Source organism: Hippopotamus amphibius, chromosome 4 (assembly GCF_030028045.1).
Source record: "Hippopotamus amphibius kiboko isolate mHipAmp2 chromosome 4, mHipAmp2.hap2, whole genome shotgun sequence".
NCBI classification, from domain to species: Eukaryota; Metazoa; Chordata; class Mammalia; order Artiodactyla; family Hippopotamidae; genus Hippopotamus; species Hippopotamus amphibius.
In genome coordinates this window covers 15,729,710-15,747,750 of record NC_080189.1, presented here as the reverse complement: position 1 = coordinate 15,747,750, position 18,041 = coordinate 15,729,710, and the positions used below count along the sequence as shown (strand labels likewise).

At 40.3% G+C, this 18,041-nt stretch overlaps 1 protein-coding gene across 1 annotated transcript in view; it reads right to left on the bottom strand.

Moving 5' to 3' along the window:
* Positions 1-18,041, bottom strand: part of KIAA1549 (KIAA1549 ortholog) — a 127,383-nt gene that overhangs the window by 17,027 nt on the left and 92,315 nt on the right. The window contains exons 15-17 of the mRNA XM_057733258.1: positions 17,325-17,478; positions 12,087-12,404; positions 2,275-2,321 (exon numbers count right to left, since the gene is read on the bottom strand). Coding sequence (XP_057589241.1) covers positions 2,275-2,321; positions 12,087-12,404; positions 17,325-17,478 — 519 coding nt within the window. The remainder of the gene's footprint in view (positions 1-2,274; positions 2,322-12,086; positions 12,405-17,324; positions 17,479-18,041) is intronic.

Below are 18,041 nucleotides of genomic sequence, written 5' to 3'. Positions count from 1 at the left end.
TTTTGGACCACAAAGCAGTGCCTGGGTGGGGGAGGAGGGTTGGGGAAAAAAATAAAACAAACCCCGCTGAATCAGGGCAAATTAAGAAGAATAAAGAAAAAGTATGGAGAAGGAGATAACATTCCTATTTCTGTGTGACTTCTAATCATTAAAGGGATAGTCGAATATGATTTCTGAGACTAACTCTTTATCTAAAATTCCTTCATTGTAATAAATCAATTGTCTACTCACACGTGGGTCTTATTATGAACCAACTCTCCTGTTCTAATGGCCTATTTGCCTTGCTTTACAGCAATACCACACTATTAATTCTTTGACAGTAATTTATAACATATAGAACAGTCCTAACATCCTATTCTTCTTTCTCAAAGTATCTCAGCTATTCTTGGTCCTTTGCATTTCCACATATATTTTAGAGTGAGTTTGTCAATTTCCATGCATTAAAAAAACCAACAAACTACAGGGATTTTGAATAGGACTACAATGAATCTATTGATCACTTGGGGAGAACTGATATTTTAAAAATACTGAGTTACATAATCCATGAATATCTTTCTTTAGAAGGTTTTAATATCTTCAGTTAGATTTATCCTGAGGTATTCTATATTTTTGGATGCTATTTTATGTAGTATCTTTAACTTTTTAAATTTTCTGTAACTGCTCACAAAAAGAATAGATTTTTGTATACTGGTCTTACAATGTTGTTTACTGATCTCTGTAATCTTCATATCCAGCTGCCTTGTAATTTAACTATCTTGCTATTTAGCCACCTTGCTAGTCTCTGAGTTCTAACAATTCACGTGCTGACATTTTAGGATCTTCTACTACAGAATTATATCATCTGCGAATAACAGTATTATTTCTCTCTTTGAATCCCTTAATCTTTTTGTTTCTTTTTCTCACCTTAGTATTACTGCCTAGGACCCCCAGGGCCACGCTGAATATAAGTAACACAAGCAGGCATCTTTCTCTTGCTCTTTCTCTCAAAGGGAAAGCTTTTAACATTTTACCATTAAGCAATATTTGCCAAGATACCTTCTTATCAGATTACTATCAGTCTGCTTCTGTGTTTGCTAAGATTTTTACCATGAATGGATGCTGAACTTTATCAAATGTTGTATCTATTGACATGAGAAGATTTTGCTCCTTTATTCACTTCAAAGTGGCCAATTACGATTTTTTAAAATGTTAAATTACGCTTGCACTGCTGGAAAAAATACGATTTGACCAAGATGTGATATCTTATTGTATTATATTGCTGGATATACCTGCTGATATATAGTTTCAAATTTTTGGCATCTATGTTCCTGAGTGAAACTAGCCTTTAATGTTTCCTTTCTTGCAATATCCTTGTCCTTCTTGTCTTTGGTATCAAGGTTATGCTGGTCTCATAAAATGAGTTGAGGAGTGTTTTCTTTTTTTTCTGTTCTTTAGAAGAGTTTGTATCCCATTGGTATCTTTTCTTCCTTCAACATTTGGTCGAATTCACTGTTGAAGCCACCTGGCCCTGAAGTTTCCTTTGTGGGAAGAATTTTAATAATGATTTTAAACTCTTTAATAGTTATAGGACTATTCAGGTTTTCTCTCTCTAGGAATTTTTCACAGAACTAACTTTCAGCTTTGTTGATCTTCTCTAGTATGGTATTTGTTTTCTACTTCATTAATTTCTATTCTTATTTTTATTATTTCCTTCTTTCTACTTTCCTAGGTTTATTGGATCTTTTTTTTTTTTTAACACTGAGACGGACACTTAGATTACTGATTTTTAGCCATTTTTCTTTTCAAGTATGTTTCGAATCTTTCAAGGCATCAAAGTGCCCCACTAACATGGCTTTAGATGTACCACACAACTTTTGATATGATGCATTTTCAAGACTCCAGGTCTCATGAGTCTGTCAAAAGTTTTGCTCAGCTTCTCAGCCACCTCCTCTGGAATCAGCAGATACCTATAGGAGAAAGAGCTCCCAAAGGCAGGGCTCATCTCTCTGGCTTTGATGAATATTGGTCCCATACTGCTTCACTGCCCTGTTAGCTACCTGGTTTTTTGGTTTTGTTTTTAAATGTTGTCTAGCTCTTCCAGTTACTGTCAACAAATTACCTAGTCTGTCACTACTGAAAGCAGGACTTAAATTCCAACTTTTTCCCTCTTCTTCTGGTTAGATCAAGGTAACACACAACTCAGAGTTTCACATCTACTCATTAGCTAGAAGAAACAAATTTGCAAAAACAGCATAGGTGAGAAAGTCCTGATACATTTTCTCCTAAAAACCTTACCTTGGTAATGGGCCTGATGGGGGAGTCATGCCATAATCTTCATATCTCTGGAACAAATTCAAAAGAAGATGAAGATTAACATTCAATACTTATTATAAAGTGACAACAGCAAACTTACAAATTTAGATTTGCAAGGTCAACTTCTAAGAGAATTATTTTCTCATAAAAAGTGAGCATGCTATCAGGGCAGTCTGCCATCAAGTAATGCTAGAAGTTTCAGTTTGGGGAACTGGGCTAATAAACACACAACTAGTTTCTAGGGCTTTCTTTCTTTTATAAAAATATTAATAACAGACAGGGCTTCTGCACCTGCCCCTCTCTGCAGGCTTATCCTCTACAAACCTGCATCTTCTGCTACAAAGGTGGGCCTTCGTGGCCACATTTAGTACAAATGACTCTATCAACGTGGGCCACCATGGTCACCAGATCTAATGGGTGCCCAACAGCAATTCAAATACTGTACACTCAGGAAACTAAACAATGCAAACGCTGTACCAGGCTGCAGAATGAATAAAAGAGAAAGAATATGAAGAGAACCATAAGTTAGACAGATCCTAAAAGATGAAGTAAACACCTTCAGTTTCTGACAGTTTTCTAGTACCAAGGAGGCCCAGCCAATACTCCAATTTATGCAACTCTAGTCAGTTTAAAGCAACAGTTTGTCCAGGATCAGGGGCTCCAAGTGAAGTTAGTAAGTCAGCCTTGCTTCTGGACCTGCTCTAATAATAGATCTCTACTTTTTTAAGCTGCCATTTACTGGATTATTATTTTGCTGTGCACTGTATGAAAACTAACAGGTCCACAGCAACACAAAAAAGTGCTCACTACCTCTGTTTACAGATGAAACAAACACACAAAGAAATTAAACAATTTCCTTCTAATTTATCTTTCTGACTCCAAAGACCATGCTTTTAACCACTGAGCTGCACCACCCATGATTCCTAAAACCAGACTTTCCCTCTTGAATAAACGTCTACTTTGCGGGGTCAGGGGGGAAGGAGCAGCTTTGGGGGGAAGGAGCAGCTTTGGAGTCAGACACACTGACTACACTACTTCGTTTCCCTTAGTATATTTCCTTAGGCCAAGAAGTACAGAACAATCTCTGTACCTCACAGAGTTCTGAAGGGATTATTAGACATGAAACTGTGCTCATATTACTTCACCTCTGACCCTCACTGCTCCCTTCCCTTGGCAAAGGGAGAAAGATTAAAACCCTGTAGAGTACCTCAACTGAGGTAAAATAAGCCAAAGGGGATTATGGAAGAAATGAGGAATAGGAGAAAAGAAGCGTCAATTCTTTTTCCAAATAATTAAACAGAAATCTGAGACTGGATAAAGATTATTCACAGTGGCCCCTGTGCTTTCAGCACAGTTTGGATTTTTTTTTAACATAGTCATATACAAAATAAAACCAAAAAAAGGATCAAGGCTTAACAGTTTACCTATCAGGATTTCTGAAGATCTAACAAAGGATAAGCTAAAAGAAAAACAATGCAAAATAGCTGTCCACTCTTTATCTGTTTTATTATTGTAGGGCTAGGCAGTTCTACTCTATTGTAGTCAGAAAAAGGATATTATTTTTCAAGAGACTGCATGCCCCCAATGAAAAGGTTTTTAAAAAAAATTGCAGACAGATGGCAGGCATTTCCTTTAAGTGGGTCACACCTGTAAAAAGTCTGGAAGACAAAAAATTTTAAGGTTTCAATCAGCTAGGTGAATAAAAATCCCATTTTAATGCATCCTTTCTATACAGTATAAAACAAGCCAACAGAGCAAGAAAGGCAAGTGGTGGGTGGAGTCTGGGAGGGGCCTGAGGTAAAGCAACCAGATGGTAATGCTCGTAAAGTCTGCTCGTAAAATGTCTCAGCTCAGGTATTCACACCTGCTACTTACTTAGAGGACAACTCCAAGGAGGTTAACTTTGTTCAGGAAAGCAGAAACACCACCTATCAAGTGACCTGACTCACCAATGCATAACTAACATCTTTACCCTGGCAAAAAATGAATAAAAATGTCATCAGATGGTAAATAAAGGTTCATGGGGTAACTGAAGGCACTTGCAATCCACATTCCTGTGGTTTTTACTGTAGTCAGAAGCAGCAAATAAAGGGTGATAAGACTCCTCCTGGCTATAAACAGTAACTTTACAACCAATTTATAACCATGTTGAAGTTACATTAGACATGCCCAAATACAACTCATGATTCTGGTTTTCCACTAGATTAAATTGCTATCTCTCCGATCAAAATATTAAGGGTAACATCAAAAGTTCATGATGAGAAAACCACTCAATAACAGTATTTATAAAGATCTTGCTGTGGGTCTTAGTTCTTGGTTAAAATGGAGGACTAAGGCACTATCATGGAATTCTTAATCTACAACACATAACAATGAGAAAATAATAAAAATAATACAAATCTGCCAAAAATTACTGCTCCAATTCATCGACAGAAACCAAACAAGTAAATAAAGGGTAAAATATGCCATAAACTGAGAAAAACAGTGGCCAAGGGCAGAAAAAACAGATTCTGGCAGCACAGTGTGGCCCCTAACTTAATAAGAATAGCAATTCCTCCTTTTAAGTTCAAAGATGTGATAATAAAACAACAAAACAGGAGACCACAGAACTGTGGAAATAATGTGAGGACCAAAACAATGCCAGTATGACTTTAAGAAATCAACGAGTGGGGAAAGAACAGATATGGTTTAAAATCAAATCAATGGGGCTTCCTAGGTGGTGCAGTGGTTAAGAATTCACCTGCCAATGCAGGGGACATGGGTTCGATCCCTGCTCTAGGAAGATCCCACATGCCGCGGAGCAACTAAGCCCGTGCGCCACAACTATTGAGCCTGCGTTTTAGAGCCCATGAGCCACAACTATTGAGCCCATGTGCTACAACTACTGAAGCCCACGCACCTAGAGCCCGTGCTCCGCAACAAGAGACGCCACAGCAATGAGGAGCCTGAACACCACAACGAGGAGTAGCCCGCCACTTATCACAACTAAAGAAAGCCCGCGCACAGCAAAAAAGACCCAACACAGCCAATAAAGTAAATTAATTAATAAATTAATTTAAAAAAATCAAATCAATGCCACAGAGAAAAGGCCCAGGATAACCATAATTGGAGGCAGATAAAAAAGAATAAAGTAGCTAAAGCAAATAGAGAAAAATGATAGATACAGAAAAGAGACAAAGTTGAGCCAATATAAAAATAATTGGTACCTCAACTCCAATAAATAGAACAAAATAAGAAAATTACTTCAGGAATAAAAGAAAGTTTCCCTGAGGTGAATGAAAGAACTGAATCTGAAGCCACCACCCTGACATCCTACTTTCAAGACCAGAGGCAGGGAGATCATTAGGAAATCTTTCAGAAATCTTGGTGAGAGATGATGAAGGCTCCAACCAGTGTAATGCAGTGGGTAGATTTGAAAGGAAGAATCTACAAAACTCCAGCATGTTTAATCCACCACTACTTTCCCTTTCAGTGTATGGTCTATTATCACTTCAACTGCACTCTCTGATCTGCACATCTCTTCCCAGTTGTCCTCTCACCACATGTTCCTGATAAAGCCCCAGTCCCGGATCAATCCAACTGCCTGTTTTCTCCTTGTCTTCACCTGGATCTCTGAATGCTGATAAACAAAACTAAAGAACTTTAATTTGTGCCACTATTATTTCCCGATCACAGTCTCAACAGTGGTCTCAATGCTAAGTAATTACTCCCTTGTCCCTAATCTGTTTTCTCTCATTCTCCACAATAAGTATTTCAAGTTTCTACTCTCCCTCAACCCTCTTGCCTTGCCACACTTGTCTCATTCTCAACAGATGACTCTGCTTTCTCTACTGTGAGAATAAAAACCATGAGATGGGTGGTCCTGCAATGTACTGCCACCCAACTACAAACCTGATTGTACTTGCACCCAATTCTCCCTCTCTCCCTCCTATTAAATTGGAAGAAATATATCACTTCATTTCTAAAGATAATTCCTCCACCAGTACTCTGGATCACCTTTTCCGTATCAGCAAGCTCTCCTTCTACACTGGTCAGTGCCATCAGCAATCAAACACGCTGAAGCCACGTTGATTCTTCTCGTATCCATCCACTGCATTACCTTAGTTGAGACCACCAACATCTCTCACAAAGACCACTACAACACCCTCTTAACTGTCTCTCTGCCTCTGGTCTTGTATGATGACAAATCACTCTCCACTGTAAAATGAAAGCAATCCTTTCAAAAGGCACACCTAATGATGTCTCTAGCCTGCTCAAAACTCTTCAGTATCCAGGCACTACCCTCAGAATGAGGCCTAGGCTCCCCACCTCTCCAATTGTTGTTTTCCCCATCCTGCTCCACATCTCACCACTTTTACTTCCCACTCAGTATTAGTCCCCCAGAACTAATTTCAACAGTCAACTGCACCCCTGCTATCAATTACTAAAAAAGGAGTGTTGAAATCTCTAACCAGAACTGCAGATTTGTTTATATATGCATGCAGTTCTGTCAATTTTTGCTTCATGTATTTTGAAGCTCTGTTACCAGGCACATAAGCATTTAAGATTTTTATAACTTTTTGATGAATTGGCCATTTCATTATTATGGAATAATCGTCTTTATCCTTGGTAATATTCTTTACTATGAGATCTATTTTGGCTAATATTAGTACAGCACTCCAGGTTTCGTGATTAGAATTAGCAATGGTATATCCTTCTTCATACTTTTAACCTAGGTGTGCCTTTCTACTTAATATGGGTGTCTTGTAAGCAGTGGATAACTGGATCTTACTTTTTATTCAATCTGACAATCTCTGCCCTTTAATAGGGATATTAAACCATTCACATTTAATATAATTATTGGTAGGGCTGGATTTAAATCTACCATCTTAGTATCTGTTTTCTATTTGTCCCACCTGTTCTTTGTTCCCCTTTTCCTCTTTTGCCACCTTCTTTTGGACTATTTCTTTATTATTTCATTTTCACTCCTTTGTTGGCTTATTAGTTCCATTTATTTTTTTTAGTGGTTGCTTTAGGGTATATGTTATATATTTTTCACTTATCACAGTCTACCTTTAAGTGCTATTATTCCACTTTGATGGTATAAGAACATTAAAACAGTATCCTTCTCTTTCTCTCCATTTGGTCTAAGTGCTATAGTTTTCATACACTTTACTTCTACCCCACAATACTTTGTTACTACTTTGCTTTAAACAGTCAATTATCTTTTTAAAAGATTTAAATAATGAAGAAAAAAAGCTTCCTATAATTAACCATATATTTACATTTCTAGTGTTTTTCATTCATTTATGAAGCTCCATATCTTCATCTGGTATCATTTTACTTCTGTCTGAAGGACTTCCCGTAACATTTATTGTAAAGCAGGTCTGCTAGTAATGCATTCTTTCAGCTTTTGTATGTCTGAAAAAGTTTTTATTTCACCTTAGTTTTTAAAAGAGATTTTCACTGGATATAGAATTCAAGGTTGACAGTTTTTTCTTTCAGTTCTTTAAATAATTGTTCCACTGTCTTCTGGACAATGAGAATTTTGCTGTCATTGGTACTTTTGTTCCACTGTATGTTATCTGTCCTTTTTCTCTGGATGCTTTAAAGATCTTAATCACTTATTTTAAGCAATTTGATCATGATATTTGGTATAGCTTTTTTCATGTTTCTTGAGCATATGGTTCATCAAATTTTGTGGATTTGCATTTACAGTTTCAATCAAATTCAGAAAAAATTATTCCTTTTTTTTTTTGACACCCTCTCCCCTCCAAGAACTCCAATTACATGTATATTAGTCTACTTAAAGTTGTCCCACAGTTCACTAATGAGCTATTCATTTCTTAGTCTAATATTTACTGTTTCATGTTGGATAGTTATTACTATGCATTCAAGCTTACTAATCTTTTCTTCTGCAATATCCAATCTGCGATTTATCCCATCCAGTATATATTTTTAATCTCAGCCATTATAGTTTTCATTTCAAAATATGATTTGTATCCTTTATTTTTTTAAATAAATTTATTTTTTATTTACTGGCTGCACTGGGTCTTCGTTGCTGTGCTCGGGCTTTCTGTAGTTGCGGAGAGCGGAGGGCTACTATTCATTGCAGTGTGCAGGCTTCTCATTGAAGTGACTTCTCTTGTTGTGCAGCACGGGCTCTAGGCACATGGCCTTCAGTAGCTGCAGTGCATGGGCTCAGTAGTTGTGACTCATGGACTCTAGAGTACAGGCTCAGTGGTTGTGGTGCATAGGCTTAGTTGCTCCAAGGCATGTGGGATCTTTCTAGACCAGGGCTCAAACGCATGTCTCCTGAATTGGCAGGCAGATTCTTAACCACTGCGCCACCAGGGAAGCCCCATGATTTGTAACCTTTAATATTGCCAATGCTTCTAATTAATATGTTCAATCTTTTCTCTAGCTCCTTCAACATACAGAACTCCATTATAATAATTCATTTAATTAGTTAAATAAATATAATATTTAAATTAAATTTAAAATTTTAATTTAAATTTTAAAATATTTAAATTAAATTTAAACAATAATTTAAATAATTCTTTGTCTACTAATGCCATCATCTATGCCATTTTCTTGCTTCTCTGCTTGTCTGGTTAGTTTGGATTGGATGCCAGACGTTATTAAGTTCACCTTGTTTGATGCTGTATATTTTTGGTTTTCTATATGAATATTCTTAAGCTTTGTTCAGGTTCAGGTCTTACTTTTTTCTGTGTTATGAAGAATGAGAGCAGCTTTAACCTGGAGCTATTCTGTCCCACTCCTAAGGCAAAACTCTTCTGAGTACTCTAACCAATGCTCCATGAATTATGAGGTCTTCCACACCGGTACAAAAGAAACTGTATTAGTCATCTCAGGCTGCTATAACAAAGTAACACAGATTGGGTGGTTTAAACAACAGAAAATTATTTTTTCACAGTTCTGGAGGCTGGAAAATCCACAGCCAAGTTTCCAGTAGGATTCAGTTTTTTGTGAGAGTTCTCATCCTGGTTTGTGGACAGCTGCCTTCTTGCTGTGTCCTCATGTGGTGGAGAGAGAGCTCTGCTGTCTCTTCCTCTTCGTATAAGGGCATCATTTCTATCAGATTAGGGTTCCAACCTTATGATCTCATTTAACCTTAATTTTCTCCTTCAAGACTCTATCTCCAATACATTTGCATGGAGGTTTAGGCTTCAACATACAAATTTTGGGGGAACACAATTCAGTTCACAGCAGGAACATATTCCCATGCTCACGTTGAGCTCTGAGGATTGTTCCCTCTAATCTTTTGGTAGTTCTGTACTTAAAACTGATCAGTACTCAAATGAAGATTCTATGCAGATCTGTGCAATTATCTCTTTGTACATCTCTCTGCTTTCCTGCACTATTGTGAACTCTAGCTGCCTTTTCCTCCCCAGATTCTCAACTCTGTTTTCTCAACTCAAGGAGACCACTGAGCTCTGCCTGGGGCCTTCCTCCCTGCACCATAGCTAGAAACTCTCTCAAGTCAGTAAGTTGGGGTGATTGTAGGGTTCTACTCATCTTTCAATGATCCCTCTTCTTTGCTGCCTAATGTCCAACGTTGTGAAAACCCAAATATTTTGTTCAGTTATTTTAGTTGTTTCTGGAGAGAAGGTAAATCCTGATCCTTCCCTCTGTCTTGCCCAGAAGAGGGAGTTTGTATCACTTTCATTTCTGTGTCTCTGCTAGCTTCTCCACTACCTGAACTATTCTTCTTTAATTGATAAGCACTAATTACCCTCAGACTTTCACTTAGATGTCATTTTGTCTAGAAAAATCCTTCCCAAGCACTTTCAGTCAAGTGTTCCCCCCCACATACCTTCCTCCTGCCATGATACCGGCCACAATGCACTGTACTGAGTTACTGCTTCACTTGTCCGCAATCCCCACTAGGATGTAAGAGCTGGAGTTGTGCATCGTGTACCTCTGTATCACCAACACCTAGCAGAGCACCCAAAACATGGCAGGTGCTCCATAAATATATTTGAATGAATAAATAAATGAGAGAAGCTTAAAGTGAACAGACAGCAGCTACAGTCAAATTCATTTTATCACCGAGTTTTGTTCTGTATCATCCATTTCCTTAGGTTATAAACCACCAGTTATAATTATATACCAACTGTAATTATGAAGTAGTTTAATATTTATTGTTGAAAACAATCTATATTTTAATATTTAAAACAACAATGACTAGATAGAATAGTATTTTTCCCCTGTATGGTAGCCGTTATCTATACCTCAGGCCCACCATGCCTTGAAGGAAACAATTTATTACTAAGAGCATATTTTCAAAATTCAAACCAATTTCAGAGATGAAAATTCTTTTAACATATGTTTATTATCACCCAATTTAACCTTAATATGGTTAACAAAATTAGAGGAACCGTGTATAAACACTTCTTGAAGAAGACATTTAAACTGTAACCTATTAACGTCTTTCCAGTCAAATGTTTCAGTCTGATCATCTAATCTGAAATTAGCAAAAAATAGTATTTAATATCTGTTGCAGAAGTTAGTAATATAGTATTATTCAGACCTCAGAGACAGAAACAGGCCTCTGACCAACCCGCGTCCTTGCCTGGACTGTGTGCTTGCTGACACACCTAACAATTGCTGCTAGCAAGTCAAAGGGCACCATGATAAGAAATGGAGTGGGTCTTGGAATTTCTTGCGCCCTGGGGACCTGGCCAGTCCCCCGGGGTCTGGAGAATCTTGTGACTCACATGATGAAATCGACAACATTGTTAAAGTAAATCCAGAGCTGCATTTTTTACAAATTGATGGTATCAGTTTGAGGCCTGGAATTATAAGCAGGAGCCCCCAGAACTCCAATCTGAAGCCTCACCCATGGGGTAGATGCATTGCCCAGGACCCTTCCCAATTGGGACTCCAGACTGCTATTTCAGGGACTTCCCAGTGCTGCTTGGATCTGGATGTAGGTGTTTCCCCAATTTGGTGATGTATCTACTTTTATTTCTTTTTATCTTGCTTGTTGTTATGCTGTAACACTGGGACTCCAGATTGCTGCTACTTGGATCTGGATGTAGGTGCTTCCCCAATTCAGTGATGTATGAACCTTTGTCTTTACTATTCTTTCTTAGCTAATTATTCTCTTAATTAGTATACTGTGATCTTTGTTAATTTAATAAATCCTCTCTAAACTCTTGTTTAACTGAATGTAGAGTGGTTATTTTGCCAGCAAATCCTACAAACCTTGAAACCTAAAGTAAGGCTTTTGGCAAAACAATGTCACATCCTTGAATTTTACTTCTTCTCCATGACTTCAGAAGGTATACTTGAAAGGTCTGACTGAATTGGAAAAAAATAAAGGATCACAAAGACAGATGAAACACTGAAATGTCAACTGCCAAGATGGAAACCTGGTATTTGAAAATGATTGTGCTTGGCTACTTGAGGACTAGCTGCCTACACTCCCAGAGCCTCACCCCACCTCTTCAGTCCCAGGTGGCCTACACGAAGAAGCTTAATGAGTCTAGTACGTTCTTAACTGTACCTCTTATGGAGATCAATGAGAACATATTTTCACCATTACTCCACCCATACTTCATGGCAATGAAGGGAACTCAGGAAGGTATCTCCATAAAACATCTGAGTTGCATGAAAGAATGCTTTCAACAATGATAACTAACTTACAAGATAATAAAAACTATGACATCATTCAAGATTTAAGTCCAATCAAATCCAACCAGAGTATTGCAGGGATCCTGAAAATGAGGCAGTCAGGTGACAAAGCTCCAACATCTTGCCTATGAGAGATTCTAAAGGTCCACACTTACACTGCATGGGTTGTTGGCCGTCTGAGCTGGGCTGTAGAAGGACCCCCACTGTGTGGCTCGTCTCTCTTCCCGGGAAGGGGTGCTGTTAACAGGCAGGCCTGCTGGGACTCCAGGGCCTGCGGCCGCAGCGTTGGGAGGCTGGCTGCTGGGGGCCACGAGGGCAAACGCATCATCCAGGAGGGAGTGCATGGTCTGGCGTGCCTCCTCAATGGATGGCTGGGGCGGGATGTACTGGGGGGCCGGGAAGGGCAGGCCTGGATACCTCCCCAGCTCAGCCGAAGAAGGCGTCTGCACATCTGCCGGGAGGTCAGGGTCAGACTATAGCAGGGGAAACAGCAAAGTGAAGAATCAGACATGAGCTTCTGTGGAGACCAAAAACAAAACTCTAGGACCAAAAGGGAATTTAACAATTTTCACTGACATTGAGGAATGGGTTTACCATAAGAATTTTTCAGTTGCAACTGAAGGTGCGTTACCTTTCATGGGGCAAAAAGTTTGAATGAGAAAAAAGAAAAAAGTAAAAATATTCAACAGTTATTTGTCTGACAAAACTCAATCAACTCCCTGAAATTTATCTCAGTACCTGGAAGTATACATTTTTTCCTGAAAGCCTCTAGTACCCAAAAATGATGTGTCAGAGTCTATATACTAAAATACCTAGTTGACTTTCTCTAGATACAGAAATTCAAAACTAAAGCAACCTACTGACTATTAACAATAGAAAGAATAGCCCTATATACCCCCAAAAGAGTTCAAAGTCACTGCCATATTATAACTACGTGTGTATAAACCATTTTAATACCTATGACAACTCTTCACAAACAGTAAATAGTATCAATTATTTGTTCAGAAACTACTTCTTTAAAATGGAGGTATCCCTGGATAACGTGAGTCAACACGAAAAGTTTAAATTATATTCTATACTCACTGTCTAAGAGGCAGGGGCACAGGTAACAATCAAGATTTTTAAAAATCGTATTTCTTGATACTACCTTCTGAGCCAAACGCTTTCATAACACACACACAGTAAACTGTAAGAGACAAAACAAGGAACCAATGGAAGAAGAGGCCTTTCTGGTCTCAGTGGCCCCAGAAGCCCAAACATCACAATGACTACAACCAACACACTGAAAAGAGAAGAGGTTCTGCTCGAGGGGCTGGTGACCCCGTGCCCTCTGTGAAGAAAGGTGGGTGCCTTTTCCTGGAATGCTTGCTTGCCCTACTGGTCCACAGTTTAGCTCTGCTCGTCGGATCACCCTACACGAGAGCCAAAGGAAGGCATTCCCATATCTGTTTGGATCAGTGAGTCTCTTACAAAGAAAACCTCTAGTCCAGAGTCACATCCCTAACTCTTAGCCAACTGTCTAAAATGTTTCCAAATGACTATGGTCCGTCCAGTGATAATCAGTTATTATTCACTCCAGCATCAAACACTTAAGCGCAGCAGCTGCTTAACTCCAAACAGAGAGAAAACCAGACTACCAACTGGCAAACCCACCAACAGCTGACAGACCTGTTTTGCTTAAAAAAATAGCCAATATTTTTAAAATCTGAAAATTTCCTACTAAGACTCAGATTTCTGTATTCTCTTGGCAGATTTGGAAGCTCTGGCATCACTGGGCCCTCAACCCTCACAAAAACAAGTGCTGTTAGGCCGAGACTGCCCCCCTGAGACAGGCTCTGCCCTTCACAACAGTGAGTGGGTGGTCTCACTCCAAGGTACAAAACACACTTGGTCCTATAAGGCTCTTTCTCCAAAACTACAATATACCAGTAAAATTCCACTAAATGACTTCGTCATCAAGGTAAGGATTTGGGGCCCCAAAGGTCTTCAGTTTACGACATAGCATTGGAAAGACTCTGTGTTCCTTTCCTTATAAGGTGCAAAAAAGGTCCACACTCACGCCCTTCTCCCGTTCATGTCTGTAAATACATCCTACTGGTAAGTAAGAGGGTCTCTCCAAAGCCAGAAGGGATGTTCCTGGTGGTTGTTCCAGTAGCTGCGTGGGTAACTGCACCGCAAGGAAACGAACGGTGTGGCCATGGCCCAAACCGAGATTCCAAGGTGGGGACAAAACCTACATACACTGTAGGGAGTCCCTAAGAGCAATAGCCACTGCCAATCTCACCCTCAACAGTCATAACTTTAAAGAAAGTTTAACTTTCACAGCAAGAGAGACATGTCGTGAAGGTGTGAAATTAGGTTCCCTTGCAGTCTCATTGGTCCCATGAGTCCTGCCAAGAAGGCACAGAACTACAGAGCCATAACGTCAGAGGTTCCTGTTCTCTGGTCTTCTTGCTGCCTCCACACTTCACAGACTATACCATCAGCAACTTGCAGTCCAAAAGAGGTCTTATCCATTTTCCTATGTCCCAACATCCAGCACAGTGTTTCACAAGTAGATGGTACTTAATAAGAAATGAAAAACTGTGATCTTTGGAAGCTGACACTCACCCAGGATCCCTGAGTTGGAATTTGAATTCCATTCTCTTGAATTCAAGTTTGATGACTTTGATGTTCAACTTGTTTCCTTTGCAGATACATATTCACCTATCACTCCTCAGAAATACATGAGAACTTTTTTACCTTTAGTCCTCAAAGATGATGTATTCTGGTGCCTCTTTGCAACCATCGGTATTATAAGAGAGTGATCGTGCACCACGGTTGGCCCAGGACAATCTCCATTCATGCTTGTTGCCCCAGGATAATTAAGAGCATTTCCTTTCACCCTCACAAGTGCCTGACTTGGATAATAAATTATATTGGGGTTGACAAACTTCTGTAAAAGGCCAGAGAGTAAATATTTTAGGCTTTGTGAGCCATATAGCTACTCAACTCTGCCACTGTAGCAAAAGCATCCATAGATAATACAAAAATGATGGGTGTGGCTGTGCTCCAAGGCAGGCAGCAGGCTGGATTTGGCCTGAGGGTCAATGTTTGCTGAGGCCTGAATTATAATGGTAGGCCTAGTTACAAGAAATCCAGGAATATTTCTTTCACTGCAGGAAAAGAGAGCTCTCAAGGAAAAGATACTTGGAGGGGAAAGCATAAAATTCAAGACAGTTCAAAAACATGTATGTCTAGTATAACCTTCAAGATGAAATACTACCTAAGAAAAGGTGAGTTTCCAAAAAGGCGTTATCTTTGAAAGCATATGTTTCAGCAGATTCACAGACTTAGAAAACAAATTCATGGTTACCAAAGAGGAAAGGTGGGGGCAGGGATAAATTAGGAGGGTGGGATTAACAGATACAACAAGGACCTCCTGTATAGCACAGGGAACTCTACTCAATCTTCAGTAATAACTTAGATGGGGAAAAAAATCTGAAAAAGGATATATGCATATGTGTAACTAAATCACTTTGCTGTACACCTGAAATTAACACAATATTGTAAATCAACTATACTCACATATAAAATAAAAATTAAAAATCATACAATATAAGCATGTATATGTTTCAGAATTTTTAGGGAGAGAAAGTAAAAAGTCCATCTGAGGAAGAATTTCTTTTTAGGGAATCTCTGAAAAATGGAGCCACTTGGGATGAAGCAGCTGATTGAGGTGACGCTCTCCAGGGAAGGGCTTCTTCCCACCAGCTGAGGGAGGAACTTCTGTGCTTTCTGCTAAGAAAGAAAGCAAGGAGAAAAAGGACAGTCTGGGCCACCATGAAAGAGGCCTGACTTAGGGTCATCGAGAGAGCAAGGGGAGAACAGGTTATTCCCACACAAAACTCAATGGCATTGGGTGATGGAACTCAGCGCTACTGAAAAAAACAAGGGCGGGACTACAGTAGGTAGTTCTGTAGGTTCCTCTCAGAGAAGCAGCCCTGGGGCTCTGGGAGGGAAGGGGGAAGAAGAAATGCTCCTCCTTCTTCTTCTGCTCATTGGTTTCACACCACAGGACCTCTGAGATCCTGGGTGAGACAAAAACAAAAGCTCCAGGGGACCAGCCTGGGGAGCCAAGGGGACAGCCCTCCCCAAGTGAAGACAAACACCTGTATGAAAACACAGCAGCAGCTCAGGAGCGCCATCTACTGTGAGAGCGGCCCAAGCTTCCCCTACCTGAGGAATTCATTCACAGCCTTCAGAAAGGACTCATTGATTCTGCTGGGGAGCAAAGGGCTTATGTGCAGACCTTCCAACCCTCAGGAATCACACCGATCCTCCTGAGCCAGTTATGAAGCGACAGTCAGTCTCGGGACACCAGAAACACAGCAAGTTTCAAACGAAAAGCCTGGCTCTTTCAGAAAATCATAACAATTATATTTTGCCCCAGTGTCGGTACGGTGTTTGGCACATGTGTGTGATTCTGCTTAGTGTCTCTCAATGTTAGTTACTTGTGTAATTTGAGAGAATATAAAACTCAAATAAGAACTTGCTGGTTACATATGCTCCATCTGAAGTGTTCAGGTACATTACAAACTCCTTCTCCAAGGATGTGTTTTTTGCTAATTTCTAACAAGGACGGCTCTGCGAGTTTGCCTCCAGAAGGAGGAAGGGGCCTTGCACAGTGAGAAAGGGCTGCACCCTGGCACAGGGCTACAGACATCCGCTGTGTGTCCCAGTGCTGCCGGACCCACTGAGCATGTGGGGCTCCTGCTCCGTCCTGGGGAGGCTGGTCCTTTCTTCCCTGCTCAGTGGGGTATATGCATGTCTTAACGCTGTCAATGCCTGCTTTAACACTTCAAGAAATTCTGTGCCCCCTTCCTTTCAGAAAAAACTGTTTAATTCCCTATTTCTTAATTTCCATTAAGCTCTTTCTTCCACTGAAACTAGAAAATATATATATTTTTTATATAATATAAGGTATTATATAAAATATAATACCTTCTTAGCGCTCCAAAAGCAGAAGAGGGGACAAAACCATAAATATTCCTCCTACCACCATGAAACCTAGATAACCCTCTAAGGGAAGAAAAAAGAAACTTTCTGGACGTTTCTCTCTGTTTTCCAATTAACCTCAAGAAGTTGCCATTCTGAAGCCTGAGAGGACAAGGCTTGCATATAAGAAGTAAAAACACTGAGTGTATTTCCAGAGGGCCCCCCCAGCAACCCCCTGGTTTCTATGACTCAAGTCTCTCTTCAGAGGAACAGCCCACCCCTCCCCCACCCCACATCTCACGACCCAGCTGGTCCTGGAGCATCACCCTAGGTATCAACGTCACACGGGGTAGCAGCCACCAGTGCTCGTTCTCCTCCCCTGAGAGCGACCAGAAGCAAGGGTCAGCATTACGCACCGGGCAACCAATATAGGCAGAGTTGTGGACACCAGGGGGCCGTTTGTAAGTGCCATCGCTGTCTGTGGTGATAAGTCTGTCCTTCTCAGCATCTCCGGGGCAGCCGTTGACCTGATGTTTCCGACGCGGCTTAGGAGAACGTTTTATCCTGGAGCTGCCAGGAGAAAAACAGGTTATCTTCATAGGAAATAATCTCTCTGCCAGGGGCTCATAAACGAAACGCTAAGTATTTTCTGAGCACCTAGGACCTGCTGGCCACTGTATTAAACACCCCACAGGACGTAAGCAATGTGTAAGACACAGTCTCTGCTCTAAGAAAGCTCACAGTCACCTGAGCAGACTATACTAAACACATGGAACAACAGAGAATAATATCGTCACTGGCTACCTGGGACCTGATGTAGGTCTTGAAGGAGGAGTAGGATCTATAGATGGGAAAGGAAGTGGGGAGTGTGTGGTGCAGGGAGGACCATGTGGAGGGCCAGAAATGGGAATGCAAGTGAATATTTGGGGGGCAATGAGGACACCGCCTAGTGGGGCGGCAGTTCCTCTGTGCTGCTGGGCGGTGGGAACCAGCTGGGTGGAGAGGCAGGGCCCTGCCGAGTACAGGAGTACAGGTCTACCTTGCAGGCAGCCCAAGCCAGCAAGGTGTGAGCAGAGCAAGGCATAAATGAGAGCTGATCTTACAGAAAATGGGGGCATTGGGGACAGGGGTCT